This window comes from Dysidea avara, chromosome 7 (genome assembly GCF_963678975.1).
Source record: "Dysidea avara chromosome 7, odDysAvar1.4, whole genome shotgun sequence".
NCBI lineage: Eukaryota > Metazoa > Porifera > Demospongiae > Dictyoceratida > Dysideidae > Dysidea > Dysidea avara.
Genome location: NC_089278.1, coordinates 12,202,024 through 12,220,148, shown reverse-complemented (window position 1 = coordinate 12,220,148; position 18,125 = coordinate 12,202,024). Strand labels below are relative to the sequence as shown.

The 18,125-nt window shown below is 36.5% G+C and overlaps 2 protein-coding genes across 2 annotated transcripts in view; both read right to left on the bottom strand.

Moving 5' to 3' along the window:
• The window catches only part of LOC136260428 (uncharacterized), a 41,868-nt gene that overhangs the window by 1,161 nt on the left and 22,582 nt on the right, over positions 1-18,125 (bottom strand). The gene's annotated exons all lie outside the window — the stretch shown is intronic.
• On the bottom strand, positions 1,010-14,878 carry LOC136260954 (uncharacterized). The gene is made up of 6 exons (XM_066054877.1): positions 14,440-14,878; positions 13,201-13,323; positions 12,403-12,447; positions 7,631-7,692; positions 1,582-1,659; positions 1,010-1,104 (listed from the first exon to the last, which is right to left on the bottom strand). Coding segments are annotated over exons 1-6 (645 nt in total). The 5' UTR covers positions 14,776-14,878; the 3' UTR covers positions 1,010-1,103.

The following is an 18,125-nucleotide window of genomic DNA, read 5'->3' as shown; positions in this document are numbered from 1 at the left end:
ATATTGTAGCCGAGATGTTGATAACTAGATATCCTACGAGTGCAGGTGGGGTTTAGTTCATAAACAGTGTGTTAATAAGCATGTCAGTTGTGTATGGCTTAATTGTTTGCTGAATATGTAGTTTTTGTAATGGTATGGCTTCAATTTTTGCTGAAACTATCTGTACACAGTTGGTACAATTATTTTTGGCAGTAAACTGTAGAAACCATATACTTCTGTAATGTGAGCCAACTTATGCATTGGTATAACCTTGGCCAGAATATACAAAAAATAAATTTTGTACCTCCACAGGGTTTAGAAAGAAGTAGATTGATTACAGTGTGCTACCAAATTGCTTGTGGGATGTGTTATTTGGCAAAGAGGAGAATTGTACACCAAGATCTTGCAGCAAGGAATTGCATGTAAGTAAACAGACTTGGCTATATGCAAAATAAAATACTTTTTAGGGTAGATGATCAGTTGAATACAACAGTTGGTTTGGCCAGAGATGTGTGTGCTTCAGATTATTATCGACAACAAAGCACTGGTAAATTACCAGTTAAATGGATGGCACCTGAAACACTGAGTGACAGGATCAGTAATGAAAAACAGATATGGTAAGTACCGTATAGAGGGAAACTTTGGCAAATTTGGCGATTCACTACAGTTGCCCCTTCTGGGCAATCACATGGATAATGTATGGGAAAAACCACAAATTTCAAAATGTCATATCTCATGATCTATAATATACTCTATCGTTTTAAAAATTGGAGAGGTTAATTGTGAGACTTACACTTACAAATAATGTTAAATTGAGAAATGACATTAATTGAATGTTGTTTTCCCACACATTATTTATGTGATTGCCCAGAAGGGGCAACTGTTGCCCCCTCTCATAGACAATGTATGGAGAAATGACAAACTTTTAAATGTTGTATCTCATGACCTATATATGCTATCCTTTAACCTCAACATGTTGGGGATTTGTATACAGTAATTAAATGGGACTATATTAGCACTAGCTCCTGTATTCCTTGATAAAACATCATGGTTGATATAATTTCAATAAATGTTTAACAACAAACTACAATAGTTAAAGTTCAGCACACTCTCCTTAGTTGAAATCTGTAAAAAAAAAAAACCATCAAGTAAACATAACATATTACTGCAATGAGATATACAGTGGAACCTCAGTTATCCAGACCCCACTTAATCTGGATTCTCAGTTAACCCAGCTACAGAAATTATTGCTCTATTAGAGTAGTGACTGTTCTATTAGAGTAGTTGATAGTATTGAAATGTTATTTATACACAGTTTCAGTGATACGGACTTTTCAGACTTATGGACCACCCCTGGTCCCAAGGGGTTTGGATAACTGAAGTTCCATCTTTAAAAAAGGACACTCCTGAGTCAAGGACAACCACAATGTATATGATATTTACTTAGGTTCCAAAATAAAGAATTTGTATACTCATAACTTTTTCATAAAGGACAAACATCTCAATGGTATCGACAGGTTTTTATACACATGGACTACAACACAAAACATGGGGAGTTTTGTGGACAACAATGTATACCATTACTGACATACAATAACTAACCAACATGGTGGAATGTATTCTTCGCCACACTTGGCAAAGAAGCCTGGACCCAGAGCCTCTGCATCTTCATCTGAAAAACTACACAACAAAATAATAACATACTGTATGACAACAAATATTGGCGAAACTAATATTTGGCGATTTGCTATAAAAATACAGTTGGGGAGATTTTAATTTGGCGAAATGCTCTCACAAAAAAAATTGGCGAATGGTATAAGTACGATGCTGTACTAAGTCGCTTTAAAGAATATTCAGGTCCTGCTTCCATAGATGCCTACTGTACTCGAATATCTGTGCTCCAATTTCTTTCGTGGCCACACCCACTTTCAGGATTATTTGCTGTCTGTAAGCATATTCGCCCATTTATCAATGGCTGCACACGAATTCATGTCTGCTGCTGTCTGCAAGCTTACGTGGAGCCACGTCCACTAATCGAGTACGACTTCTAGTCTAGTAAGTAAGCCACATCCATTTGCATGCGTGGAACCACACTATAATTTACCAATTTCATCAGTATCCACGAAGGTTTGTCGAAAATCTACTTCAACAACTGCTTGACCCAAAGTTTGAAAATAATATTGACAAAATTTAAATTTGGCAGTTAAGTGAAGAATTGCCAATTCGCCAAATTTAGTTCACCGCCAAATTTAATTGATATACCGTATTACAGAACAGTGCCATTAGCACTCTGATGGAACACAAGAAGTACTTATACAATATTTGTATTTGATTGAAAACATGCTGTGTTTTATTATCTTCAGTAATATAATTGCTAGATAGAGTGTGGTGGATGAGTACAAACAAGGTATGTAGCTATAATTTTTTTAAAAATTGGAATTTTAAACTAGAGTAGGGACAATGTAGTACCTCTGCAATAAAAAGTACTGAAACAAGCTAGATTGGAGTAGTGCGTAATGTCCAGATACTGTAAAACAATGAGAAGTGAACATCCCTACTGTGCTACGAGATTCTACAATCAAAATGTGCACAGTAGGGATATTCATTTCTTATTGTTTTACAGTATCTGGACATTACGCACTACTCAAAAATGACATGCGCTGCTGCCTTTAAAAATCATCTTAGAGACACCTTTACGGAATAATATTAGTCCAACTAATATCAGACTAGTACTTTTAAAAATTAAAAATGACATAGGGATCTAGGCTGCCGCCAGTGTTACAAATCAGTTGTAAACCAGTTTTACAAAATAATTGTAACATGGCTAAGTACCTCCTTTTGGCCACACAGTCTGGCCACTAATTAGTTCAAAGACTTCAAATGAAACCAAACACCAGACCAACACAGGAAGTCACAATACAAGGCTAATACATCAAGGAGGTAAATCACTCTGGAATGAATGAACACACAACACTGCACTCATCTGAATGAATGGGAAGCAGTACAACTGCTGGGCTGAGTTGGTATCTGTATGCCACACACTCATTCGCCAATAAATTAAGCTAACCAAGGCTATTATAGCACTACACCACTCAATAATGAATATCAACACCTCAGCTACAGCCATCTAAATGATGCGGAAGCAGTACAATAGCTGGAGTGATCGTGATGGCACCTCATGCTCGTGCAAACACGTTACCAATGAATAAACTAGCTAACAATGAATTAACTAACCAGTAATTAGTGAGTAAAATCGTTCCTTGTACATAGCGCTCAGCGGTAGCCAATATTAGCCTTTCGTTCTTGTTCCTTCTGTGTTACAAATGGGCTTCTTTGATATGTGCATGCCCCATACCACAAATCAGTTAGAACACACCCATTTGGTTTGTATCTGATTTGTAAACAACTCCACCCTCGGGCTTGCGGCCCTCGGGTGTCCTGTGATAAAAACCTCATGGGTGTGTTACAACTATTACATGAATGATGGTATTACAACATAGCTCTGTGGGAAAATCCCTACCTTGGCATTGAACATGTCAAAGTAGAGATTTTCCCACATACCATCATTCATCTCTTGTTTCACTACCTTTCATCGCTTAGATCCCTACGTTTTTTTAAATTATCAATTTTTTAATGTACTAGTTTGTTTATTAGTGTTTTACTATAGTTACAGTTATCATACAGTATGATAGTACTGTATAGTAGGGGTTGGTAAGAAATCATATGGCTTCGTGGATTTTTGCACCCTAAAAACGGCCTTGCAATAAGTTTTACCCGAAAAAACCACCTGGAATACATTAGTACTGCTGTAATGATGCTGTACCTTCCAGGTTAAACAAAGCGAAAAGTCGGATGTTTTGATGTACAGTAAAAATTTCGAAATTCACCTGGATTTAATCTGCCTACCTGCCTGCTGTAAGATCTGGTTGCGCTAGGTGTACGGTTCCAGAAATTTCAGACAGCTACATGTGTAAGGTAATGATGGCGGATTCACGAATCTGTCGTTCCAATTACGTTTTGTCCACTGCACCATGCTGTTTGCTTTCATCATTCATTCGCTTCTTTGTTCTTCTCGAAGGATAATTAATAATTGCGGCGCTTAACAGTTGTGGCGCGTGTCACAACTCAAACACGTCATTTTAACGAAGTGTGAGTACGTGTGTATAAGTTAGTAGTATCCAAGGAGTTGTCTCTAGCATTTATTAACGCTGGGTAGTCATTTTATACAGTCTTAATTACCAGTTTAGCTGGTAGCTAGCTATAAATAATGTCCCTTGAGGGGCATATCCACCTCGGGATCCAGACTTCTAAAAGCGAGGGTTCCACTCTTAATGGTGGACTATCCAGCGATGCTTTACTGTAAAATTATCAATATTTAGGACATTAGAAATGCAGCTGAAGCTTCTAACAGTTGCTGTAATAGCTTTAAGACAAGAGATAATTATTTTTAGAGGCACTTATTGCATACAAAGGTAAAGATAGCTGCTTCAAGTGATATTTATACTATGTGGAAAACAAAAAAAGTATAGTACAGCTAGCTAGCTAGGCAAAGAAGTAAACAAACTAGCTGTTTAAAAAATTAAAAATTTAAAAGGAAGTAGGGATTGGTATAATATACATGCTACAAAAAGTAAGGAAACAAGCTCAAAAATGTTACAGCTGAAATGAGAAATGATCCAGCAATAAAAAGTAAGGAAACAAGATTAAACGACTACTTGCTAAAATGAGACACACTTTAATCTCTACTTTTGGCTAATTCGATGGTCTCATTTCAAGATTCTAGTTAGGCATTAAAGTGTGTCTCATTTTAGTAAGTAGTTGTCTGATCTTGTTTCCTTACTTTTTATTGCTGGATCATTTCTCATTTCAGCTGTAACATTTTTGAGCTTGTTTCCTTACTTTTTGTAGCAAGTATATTATACCAATCCCTACTTCCTTTAATAATTTTTAATTTTTTACATAGCTAGTGATATGTACATGTGACTATTTTATTTGAACATTGAATGTGGCTGTTGTATTAGGGTGACTGCTTTATTAGAGTATCTTGAGTGGGCCTCAGCCAACCGCAATATTTAAGGGGTGTGGTCATAAAACACCTTGTTTTCACTGTGCTACCAATAAAAAGCGTGTATTTAAAGGTCCTTCACTATAAGTACAGCTAGATCATTAAGAGGTATGTCCCTCAGTTGTTATTGGTCCAGCTGTACTAGATTGCAAAGGGGCATGTCACTCAATTGTTAAGTTCATAAGAGGTCCTATTGTGCAGGTACAGTGTCTACCAACAGTCTACTGGTAATGTATCAGCGTGAGGCTGTAAATAAGTTTGTGCTGTCTAAGTGTTGATACAGAAAATTAACACCTCGATATGGTTTCTTAGCATGAAGACTACAAGGAGATTGAAGACAAGGAGCAGAGGGCAAGTACTCGTTGGAATCCCAAAAGACACATGTTTGATATTGTGGCAAATATGATGGTCATACGATGTGTTTAGCCTTGTGACTGTGGTGAGGCTGGCAGACGGTTTGAGCAATTTAAAAAAAAAAATTCAATATTAAGGTTTATATGTGGTTTTTTTTGTTGGTTTAATGCTATATTTTACTTTAGATACACTAAGACTCTTCCATAAAGCCACTTACAAGATGGTTTTAGGGTGGCTTTTAGAGCCAGAATTTTGGCAGGTGCCGCTCGGGGTGATCCCTATATCAACGTGATAACCTAACACCAGGGAAAGGCATATACAGTGTGTAGCTTTGTACCATACTCTTCAAGAGGATAAAACATACATAATAATACCTAGTATGAAAGTGACTGCTATGTTAAGGTTATTGACTGCTCTATTGGAGTATAACAATTTGCAAGCAGAGCTTAGCTTTTTGTAAACAGGATAATTTTTAGGATGGAGAGTTAGACTTTTACTAGGAATTAAGTGTGTGTTCTATTACACAGTTAAGTGACTGACTGCTCTATTAGAGTATCTTGATTGTACAATGCTATACAATGCAACAGACCTTAAATAATTTGCCTGTGGTATATAAGTCGCAGAAAAAACTGCATTATTTTTTCTTCCTGGTTCCATGATAATTTTGTTCCTTTTTTCCAGGATAAGTTGCGGAAATAGTGGCAAAGAACCAAAAGCACTGCTGATCATGGATAATTGTTCAGCCCACCCTGATGAAGAACTAGGGATGGGCTAGTAAAAGCAATGTTTCTTCCACTAAATGTCACATCATTAATTCAGCCCATGGACCAGGGTGTTCTGGAAGCCTTGAAGTAGCAATTCTATGGGATATTTTGGGTATCAGATGGTGAAGTTGATATTACAGAATTTCTTAAACATGTTAATGAAGGTCGTGATTGAGAAGGTAACTGTTACTGGGATGAGATCAGTGCAGGTACAATCAGAAAGTCCTGGAGAAAACCTATTCCACTGGATGATCCAGCAGAAAGCAGCGTGTCGTCATATTCGCACAACTTCTAAATTTTTTTTATCTGCAGTGTCCAAGGAATGGATCAACAAAGTTCCAGCCTTCTGTGGTGAGTAGTTTTGGAATTATAGTGCTAAACAGTAGGAAGAGCAAGATGATTGACTCATGCTAAAAATATACTACAGGAGCTTACATTCGCAGCCATAACTTCTGCTCACATTAGTCTACAATGTTGCAATTTGGCTTAAAATGTTCACCATGGATTAGCAAATCCACCAAGGTACTAATCCACTGAGGTACGTATTGTACAGTATTAGCTTTGTAGTCACTTACGCATATAGGTATGAAGGCGGTTTAGTTGAAGAAATGATGATCTTGTTTATGTTTACCGCATCGTAAACAAATGCACGTGACATGCATACCGTTGGGGATACAGAAACAAAACAAAGATTTTCAAACTCTCCATGAGCAGGCGAATAAGATGGTGTGTAGTTTTAATCAATTTGAGTCTTCGTTCTCCAAGTAAAAATCTTGCGTATTTTTTCTTTGTAGCATGCGTAATTTTACGATTTTTAAAATTTTGCTTTTCTCAATAAACATGCTTGTGAGAACAAGTCGGGTTTTTGCTGAGACGGTCACATATGTACAAATTCATAACATTATGTATGATCACTGATTTCACTTATCTGAACGGGTCTCAAATTGAACTGGCACAAAGCCAGGGGCATACCGAGGGGCAGGAAATCCCTTTGGATTTTACACTCTACTTGAAACATTAAGAAATTGAAACTTCAGGTTTCCAGAATCTGAAATCTGTCATGGAACAGGACACATTTTAAACTTTTATCTTAGTTAAATAATAACTTTTAACATGTAGCAACACTTATAGTGTTGTTCTGAATTATGATTTTGGTGAAAAGATCGAGATACTCTAATAGAGCAGTCCGGTAATATAAACTACTCTAATATAACAGTCACTTTGCTGTAGTGGAAACCCCTTTTCAAAATTCCTATGTACGCCCCTGCAAAGCTGATCGGATAATGGAGGTCCCACTGTATTATGTTAAATTTCAATGTGGGATTGCAGTAATCTTTGCAATACGTCCATATATACACCAGGGAAATGTTACCTATAACCCATACATGAAATGAAAAGAAATGGAATGACAACATGTATGTCTTACAAAATTTCAACACACAAACAAATAGACAACAATGTCACTTACACCCCACTTTCAACCAGCGACTCAAAGCAACAATCCAACTTGGTGTCAATGTAGCTTGCCAGCTATATAATACACAGGTAATATTTAATAGTTACACTTTTAAGTATTAATCTCGGCAGTAGTATGTGTGACATACTTTGTTTATTGTGCTTTTTTAACCCTTCAACCATTCAACCCGTATAAGGGTCATTCCATACCAAATCAACAAAAAAAAATCCGGACCCCTTTCGATTTTCGTGAAATTTGGCACAAACATGGCCCCTTTCAAGAAACTTTCTCACACCAAAATTTGGCTCATTTCATAGGTCTCCCTTTAAGTTATGACCACTCAAAGTTTCTGCTGAAAATTTTATTTTGCTTTCATGTCTTCAATAAAATGGCCATAACTTTGCTTGTGATTGACGTAGAAACATCTGGTTTAGATTTTTGAAATGCTTATTAAATTCTCTTTCAGGTGATATATAATGTTTTATAATCGTTCAAAGGAAAAGGTCAAACCACAAAAATGTAGCTTTTTCCTTTGATCTTAATTTTCAAAAATATATATTCTTTAATTAAATATATTTTTGGTTTACATGTTGCTCTAATAACTACCATTCACCACTGTGAGTTTAAAGTTGGGACCAATAGTAGATCATGAGTTATAAGTGTTAATGTGTAGCCTTGTAATCACTGTTGTTTGTATGGTTCAAATACGCAAAGATGCAATACGAATTGCAAGTAACTTTATATAATATTACGTCACAATTATTTTATACATTGTTGGTTTGTAAGTAAAGTTAATTTGTTTATGTTTTGTAAGAAAACCCTTTAAAAGCTTGTAATTAAATACATATACTCAAGTAATTTACCCCTTATCAAGCTTGTATATATTGTTTCAGATTATGACACCAAGTCGATTATTCAAGTTCAATATTTCATCATATAGTAGTGAAATATTGAACTTGATGAGATTTTCACTAGCTACTGCTACTGTTAGCATTTAATGCTGATTGTTGATATGCAAGTACGTATTTTGATACACAAATGTAGCTATAGTGGAAACTGTCTAAGCCAGTAAGGCCAATTTTTTTTGGCCTTAATAATGTAGGTGGCTATTTATATAGTTTGATGTGTACAAATCTTTTACTTGAACAATTTAAAGTTGGCCCTTAATAGAAAGGTGGCCTTTCATTACAGGTGGCTGCTAAGACAAGTTCCACTGTAATTTGAAACACTTACAAATAAAACAATGTTATGTAGCTGCATTCACACAGGCATGAATGTTTCAATATTGTAATCTACTAGAGCTTTTCTAACAAGTAGTAATGAACAACTGATGTAGTATTAACAGTCTTTTCAACTTATACCTTCAAAAATTCAATTGTGTACTGATATCAATGTATCAAGTTTCCATGTGAATGATTGTAGAGACTGTCATGCAATATGCACCAGTTTTAGTCTCAACTTTTACTATAACACTCTGATTTAACTTTGAAGTTAGTTGCGTTGACCCTTTCTTTAATCGATTATTGATGTATTTCACTTAAAGCTATAGATATGCATCAATGTGCAATTGCTGTAGTGAATCTTTGTACAATGTAATTTCTATGGAACATTTCTATGATTCTATGATTTTCAATTATAGAATCAAATTATGAGCTACATTGCTATTTTTATCATGATACAGCTGATGTATGGAGTTTAAGCCAGTTACCTTAGGGCCAAAATTTCTGGGCCTTAAAGTGCAGGTAGCTGCTTAATACATTTGCGTAAGTGTACAGCAACAATTTAAAATTGGCCTTATTGGAGTGGTGGCCTTTCTATACAGGTGGCCACTTTCCACTCTATTCCATCAAATTTTTAATTTGATGAGTAAGACAATACATAGTGGTTTTAGAAGTGTACATTTTTCCAGCAAAGGCATTATTTATAGGCTCAAACATATAAAGGTGGCCTTTAAGTGGCCATGCAGTAGTAGGCATTCCCTTTCAGAGTATGATTCAGAGTGATATACAGTGTAACATATCTTAGCAGCTACCTTAAAGGCCACCTTTTTATAAGGGCCAACTTAAAATAGAATATTTCTACTCTAATGCAACTATATGAAGCAGCTATCTAGGTATTAAGACCAAGAAGCTTTGGATATCACTAAGACATGACATTTCGATTCCACTTTACATGTACATATGTATGAATAACTGTGCATGTCGTTTGCATCCATTATACACGCGTATAAGATTGGAAATTATCATCATAATCTGTGGCCGAATATTATTGTACAGTAAGTAAAATTGAAAGAATACATTGGAATATCATTAGTTGTACAGTAAATCCCTTATAAATATAGCTACCTCTATAATAAGACCACCTCTATTTATAGGACACTGAACTTACACCAAAAACATAATCAGTGATTCTTTTATTAGGCAGCCTTATCATTGCTCCAACTTTCTTAGCTTTAAAAGTGGCTCTGTTAGTATGGTTTCAGTGTACTGAGCCCTTGTCAATACAAACCCTAACTATTTTAATGCATAAAATGATTTTTGACATACTAATATAAGGTAACTTGCAATTGGTATTGGAAATTACACTGAAAATACCATACAAACAGTAGTGATTACAAGGCTACACATTAACACTTATAACTCATGATCTACTATTGGTCCCAACTTTAAACTCACAGTGGTGAATGATGGGTATTAGAGCAACATGTAAACCAAAAATAAATTTAATCAAAGAATATATATTTTTGAAAATTAAGATCAAAGGAAAAAGCTACATTTTTGTGGTTTGACCTTTTCCTTTGAGCAATTATAAAACATTATATATCACCTGAAAGAGAATTTAATAAGCATTTCAAAAATCTAAACCAGATGTTTCTACGTCAATCACAAGCAAAGTTATGGCCATTTTATTGAAGACATGTAAGCAAAACAAAATTTTCAGCAGAAACTTTGAGTGGTCATAACTTCAAGGGAGACTTATGAAATGAGCCAAATTTTGGTGTGAGAAAGTTTCTTGAAAGGGGCCACGTTTGTGCCAAATTTCATGAAAATTGAAAAGGGTCCGGATTTTTTTTTGTTGATTTGGTATGGAATGACCCATAAGCCAGAAAACTGGCCTAAATACGCGTGTCTTGCACAAAGTGCTGTAACTCTCAAAGCATCTATCCTATGTCTACGTCATTCTACTTGTGATGCAACAAGGATTAAAAGGGTACCAAGGATTTTCCCCTAACGCTAAACAGTGAGACCAAAACTAGCCGTGTAAATAACTTTTCGGCAAGGAAACATGCAAACCCTTTACATACTTTTCCATAACTCGATGGTGGTTGCTCCTACCAACTTGCAACAAGTTCCATTCGTTTTGTCATAAAACTTTCTATCAGGCCATATATGATTCATGTGAGTAAACCCAAAATCGAAATTAAAGACGTGGCAAGAAGTTCGAAACATGGAGACGCAACTCTAAGCTGCTGTAGTTACAGTGTGTTCATTTAACCTCCAAGTAGCCCAGTGAACAGACTTTTGAACAATGTGTTGGTTTAGGCTATAAGAATTAAGCTACTCCACCTAACATCACCATGTGTGCCCATATTGTGTATTCCCCAAAAAAAATTTTTTGCGGGTTTAAGGGTTAAACAAAATTCTTTAGCCAGCACTCCTATACCCACCAAACAGGTTAGCACTTAATGAATTATGAAATTGAATTATACATACACCTGTAGTTTATTAATTTAATAGTACATTGTATGGTCTTCATTTTATTTCTTGTACTCAGTCTGCCTGTAGCTTTAAAAAGGTCTGTCAGTGCAAATTAGTACAGAAGATATGAAAGTGTATACTCATGGCCAGTCATGGGTGAGTTATGGTACCAAGAAATAAAATGATAGGGACGTACACCCTATTTATGTGTAACAAAATTTGAGTCTTACCATATCATACAGCACCATACAGTACGATAGTGCTGTATACATGTAGTAGAGACCACAAAGGTTTGGGCATGGCCCATGAAAAGCCATCACCCAAAAACCAGCCTCACTTTTCCTGACAACGATGAGGCAGTATTGGTTAGGTAAAACAGAGCCAAACAAGCCTTCAGATCAACCCGAAACGCTTTCAACAAGTTGCTACAGAATTTTAAAAAAAAATTAAATTGACTGATGCCTTCAGACAAGTGTACCTTGATAATGGCTAAAGCTATAGGCTTGATTTTTTCACTATTTGACATCGCTTCAGCCGGACATGTGCCTTTTGGCACACCACAGTACGTACAATGCATTCACCAGTGTCCTCCTTTGTGTCCCATTCATCTTTGCTGACAGCAAAAGGTGTCGATTTGGCAGTAGCACGTGATGGCTTCCCTTCATAACGGAAATCGCCCATATTTTTTATAGTGGCTACTTTGATTGCAGAGGTGCTTTTCGAACAGTTCTTGATTCATAACGTTGTGTAACGAGTTGAACACAGCTAACAATGAAGCATAATGGATACTTCACTTTTCAGACGATAATTGGTAGCTGGGACGCGCATTGCCATTTCTTTCTTTTGATGTGGTATGTGTGGGTTTACCAGTCATAAAAATTAATAATTTTATTTTACAAAAAAAGTAAACAAACAAGTACACAAAAAAATTTGGAATTCAGATGCACAGTAGGGATATAACACTTCTTATTGTTTTACTGTGATTTAATATCATGCACTACTCCAGCTTGTTTCAGTACTTTTACCGATGTGGCTACTCTAGTTGAAAATTCCAAATTTTGTTGAATACTAGTATATAATACATACCTTTTTGCAGACATTAGTACATGGAGTGGCAATTGGATCACAGTCCTAAAATATAATTGTTTGAGGTTAATAGATACCTCTATACCATATAAATAAATACATGTAGACAACTAATATTACAATAATTGGAAGCCACAGCTCCCATACAATTTATCATGATGGTCTTGATGTAAATGACTAATGACTCTAATTTGATTTGTTAACATACCACATGCCCACGCCCTCGGGCATATATATCAGGCAAATCCCTTGTGGCAATATAGTCTATTACATGAATTTATTATGTTTTTCAATAAGTGTTTGCATACCAGATGGAAAGCAGTGTCACGGTTCCTTGTGTCCATGATGAATTTATGCAGGCACTTGAAATTCTAGAAATGCTAATCTGTGTTGTGAAGGAGCTATTGTAACTGTTCGAATATTAATTTTTAACATTGTAAAGCATCCAAAATGTAAGATTAAAGTCTTTGTGACATGAAACTATGTTGTATCATTCTAATACCTCCTACTCAGCATTTATGCCTCAAAGACGCTGGTATTTGGCGTCTATAACTAGTGTAACTAAAAAAAGTTGACACAACATACCAGACAGACACAGAGAAGCCACACTTCCTATACTCCCTCACATCATGTAATACAATTAGTCATTGATTTTTTCAGAGTTGATGCTGATCGCATTACATTAAATGTAGCACTATATCCCAGTACCTACTTGGTCTACACTTATTATATTACACCTTTCACACAACCCTTACACACATTACAAACTCATGCAATTTACATGAAGAGAATTCTCACATCAAAGTCTGCATTCTTGTCATTCAGAACTGATGAGAAAAGGACCATACAGTAATCATCATGAATGTTCTTGACACACATCAGCCTGAGTACTGCTAACGTCTGTTCATCTGCTGGAGAATCCTATGAACACAACAGCATGAGTAACAAACTGGAAAGCACTACACAATACAAACAAGCCATGATGGCTTTGTTTTGACACTCTAAGCAAAAAAAAAAGAAAGTGACATCAACACAAAACAAATCCCTACAGGGACAAAAGGGGGATCAAATATAAACATGCACAGTTTGAAAGATGGTAATTTCTAACTCAGCAACCTATAAAACTTGTACAACAGCAATATGCAATTCTATGTTCACAGAAAGATAGTAACTGCTAGAGTGCAGGAGGGTATGGTGTCCAGACACTAGCCTCTGAAGATTTAGCTTTTGTTTGTAGCTATGCAGACAACAACCAAAGAAAAGAAAAGTGACTATGTTAAAACAATTGGGTCTCCCAGTCACTTTTGAGAGTCTACAATGATGCATGTGCTGTAATGAAGAATGAAGGCAGGTATTACCATCTAGCCAATTGTTAAGCATAGTATGCCCTATACCCTTTCTATTCAAGTATTGCACCATTCTAGTCTATGCCATCTCCACACAAAACATCTAGAAACCACCAAGATATTGAGAACAGAGCAAAGAGGACCTAGAATCAGTTGGAAGCTGGTTGTTCCACTATTAATTACAACTGTTAAATAACCAGCAATTTGTGTGCATTTTCACAAGTTATATATACAAAAGCTGACACAGACAATGTTCTGGTAATTGAAGCACACAACACACATGAATTCCGATTATAGTAACTATAGCCAGTTGCTTTGACTCTGCACCTTTTTACCTGTTACTGGTCAGGGAAGGAGACAATATCAAGTGAAATACCTTTGCCAAAAATCATGCCTGAGGTATGTTCTGTTGAAATAAGGGTGTCAATAATTGATTTCTTATACTATAGCACGGGAATGGGTACCTGGCTTTTAGAAATCAACTTATTGTACGCACTGCTCAGGCTCAAACATGCTTGTCCCAGTACAAAACCATTGGGAGTGAACATACCATGTACCACAAGGATGGTGGGGTTACCAAGGATACTGTATATTGCGCAACCCATACTATATATGCATTGCCCGAGTCATTGCATCCCACTTTTAACAGTTTTCACCAAGGTATAGAATCCACATTTTATAAGCAACTTACGCCGCCGGATTGACAGTATCGAGCAATCTTATTAGCCACCTCTATCATATAAGAAGTACAATCGTGACCACAGTACGTTGTCAGGTCACTGGTGGTGATGTCTTGTTCTTCAACCTTCTCCAGTACAGCATAGCACTGCTGAAATCGGTTACCCTCAAACTCTTGATATGCTTCTAGGCACTGAGGAGACACTTGTCGGCGGTGTACCCCGCCAGGGGAAGCATCATGACGGGGAGACAGGAACTTGGTCAGCGCACGTAGCTTATCGCGAGCTTCTTCAAATTTAAAACTATTCGCGACCACTATAAGACCAAACAAAACGATTAAGAATCGCATCGTAGTTTTACCTCGAGCTTTACACTGTAGCTAACTAAAAATCCTGTTGACACCCGACACCCGACACCACACAACTCAGCACGAAACGCGGAGGCACGAGATCCAGCACATGAGAAATTGATTGACCAATATTCATCTAACACTATGTATAAATGTATGTAATTAGTCTACTTGTACTTTTTTTACCTGTTGATCAGGTGTAACAGGCTGTTTAGCCTTATAAATTACCTGTAATAAATAATAATAATAATAATAATGACTTCATACTGTCATTACTCATGGCTGTGCACGCAGCAGTACAATATACATAGCACAATGGACCTGTGAGATCATGACTGTGTAAATATATCTATGTGTAGCACCGAGCTGTAAACTGCAAGTTTAGGTATAATTTCTATTTAATGCGCATTATGTAGCGAGCTGTGGCGGAAACGAGGGCGGAGACCGAGATTTATTTTAGTATTGCCTGCATCTTCACTCTTGTGCCCAAACCCCGGAATTCCAGGCACCACTTATTGTTGTACCGGTCTTGCAGCTGTTAGGAAAAACTGATTCAAGTTAGCTACTCCAGTAGCTACATGCACAGCCGGTGATATAGCTAGCTAGCTAGCTATGTGTGAGAGGAGACTGGGCCATGCGGGCTCTCGGTGTGTGTGTCTGTCCTTGCAAACCTGAGGCGAGTATAGCTAGCATATATTTTTCGTTCCAGTAGCCACTAACCGGCTTCGATACCTTTTTCTATTCGGCTATCAACTATAGCTAGCTACGTTTTCATGCAAACTGAGTTGTCTAACCGGCATTCTCACTACTAGTGCCCCCGGTAGCTATAGCTAGCTATGTGGTGGACCTTTAAGTTCATGTATAACTTTTGAACACTCAGTATAGCTGTATATCTTCCCACCTGTTTCAAAACACCTATATAACTTGCACATAGCCATAGGGCAACTGAGTAGCAGTACCTGCAGCATCATAGTGAGACATCACTGTTACTGCCAGTGAATTACAGCTTTAAACTTTAGCTGGAGGTGTAGCTAGAACCCAGGCCACCAGCCAGGGCATCAATAATTGTATAATCACTAAGATCATAAAGCAGTCACAGTATTTAAGGAGATTTAGTTGGTGGAGTGCAGCTATTGTCAGCAGATAGTTACCTTCTTTTTTTTTTTGGTCTTACGATATAGCGGCATCACCAAAAAGTCTGGCTACACCCTGAACGTGACAAAATACAATGTGTCAACAAACAAAAAAAAACAATATGAACCTGTATACTAGCATATAGCTACACATGAGTAAAAGCAATACGATAAACCTGGTATATACTATACAGTACTAAAATGGTCTCAATTATAGTCATGGACGCTCAACATAATTACGCTAGCTACTCCATCACTGCATGATTTCATGTTGAATGTATCAGTTCAGTTTAATCAATTGTCCCTTGGTAATTGGAACTTCGGTGATCTTTAGCATGATGTCATCAAAAGCAGTAAGGCTAAATCTATCTTTAATTCCGTTTGCAACCTTTTCAGTTAGATAAAAACTTTTTCATGCTACTTTTTTCTGTCACTACATGCATAACCTTTTATGCCATACTTTACTGTTTCAGTCAAATTGTTTAGTTTTCTATAATTAAGTGCTTAGTTTGTAAGTAGCGTAGGTCAGTTGTAAGGTAGCAAAGGGAGAATGGGTGTGGTAGTTTTAGTACATTAAAAAGACTAACATTGCAATACTGATAGCCAACTTTTTCATACAGAAATAGTTGTACTAAAGGGCAATAAATTTTGTTCGTAAGGAATGCACAGGTGTCAGTCACAATTTACCATCTTACTGACTTGAATTCGTAACATACTCAATAGAGAAACTCCTGCACTGTGAGAGTGCTATAGAGCAGGTATTCTGATACCACATATATTTCTTTGTGGTGTCAATAAACTAAATATCAGTAATGGTTACATGTACAGCCTGCATAACAGGTACTGCCTGCACTGTATGGCAGATACCAATGCTATACGTACAGTCATTTCTTTTTGATGCCAGTCAGATATGTATAGCCTAATATATCTATAGGACAGCACCATCTATTTGCACCTGTGTGTAGGCACACACATTACTACAGTTGTTTAGTGATAAGTAGTACTGCTGGAGTACCTGCATGCTCACATCATTTCAGTACATTACTTGCAGGCTCATGTAGCTACATTAAAAATGTTACATGCTGTGGGTCATGAATGGTATTGAATTTAAATGCTTATGAAATTTATTAATTTATTTAGTGTGGAAATAGTCCTGCACATAGAGCAGGTATCAACGCTATATTGTACGGATATGTAGCTAGCAGCACTTGATGAAGCTAGTGGCGGCCAATCTTCTGGCTGGCAGTACTATAGTGTTCATCATTGATGATAGCTAATCATGGCAATTAGTTAGGTTTAGAATTCTGGAATCTAAACCAGTATTTCTTAGTATTTAAGACATTTTACAATGGGGGTTGCTTTGTGTGTCATTGTATTCCTAAAGAAAAATAACTGTTGGACTTGAAACACCAAAAACTATAGCTAGCTAATTGGCGGACAATAGCAAGACTGGTAGCTATGTACTATACTGAATAGCTGCTAGTACTGAGCTAGCTAATTCACGGTGATTGAATAAGCTTTCATGATGACTGCTAAAATTTTCTTTGGCATATTATAGATACAAAGATAGTTATAAATGTCTCCATGTTGTGCTCTTATTGGGGAAAATAAATTTTATCCAATAGCCATTCAGTTAAAACTGTTACAGGTGGTAATAGATCAACTGTAATATAGTTTGACAGCAGAAGATCTGAATTTGCTGCAATGAATTCACTAATAGTAGTGAAATTCAGCAAAATTGCTTGGAGATGCTTAATTTTAATTTGAGTATAGCTATATCAGATTACATGCCGTGAAGTAGCAGCTACTGTGGTTGACCAAAGATGTGAATGTTTCAGACTATATTTTTTATTAAGATTTTACAACACAAGTGCTGAAGGTCTGTAGGACTCCTGGTCCTACAGCCTGTTTAAAGTTGTTACAGAAAGTATGTTTGAAAAGGTGGAGAAAGGAAAAAAAAAAAATCCATGACTGGGGGCAGCCTTGAACCTGCAGCCATCCGATCAGTATAGCTATTGATAAAATTGGCCAGTGTAATACGAATCACTTATCACTTTTGAAACACTATTAGTGAAAAAAGCAGATGTGGTAAATGTCTAAGTACATAAGTAACTATACATCCTTCCAATGGTTAATACATGCAAAGAGTTGCTCAGTCTTAGTCATAACCCCATCCAATCATGAAATACTTCATTGAAAAAAGAAATTAACCACCCA

Bases quoted from the DNA above. Each gene is read 5' to 3' on its own strand.
- LOC136260954 (XM_066054877.1), bottom strand. From the start codon at position 14,775: ATGCGATTCTTAATCGTTTTGTTTGGTCTTATAGTGGTCGCGAATAGT. The intron at 13,324-14,439 runs GTAAGTTGCTTA...TTGTGTTCATAG, and splicing joins GATACTGTCAATCCGGCGGC to GATTCTCCAGCAGATGAACA. The intron at 7,693-12,402 runs GTATGTATTATA...TGTATTATATAG, and splicing joins GTACTAATGTCTGCAAAAAG to CTGGCAAGCTACATTGACAC.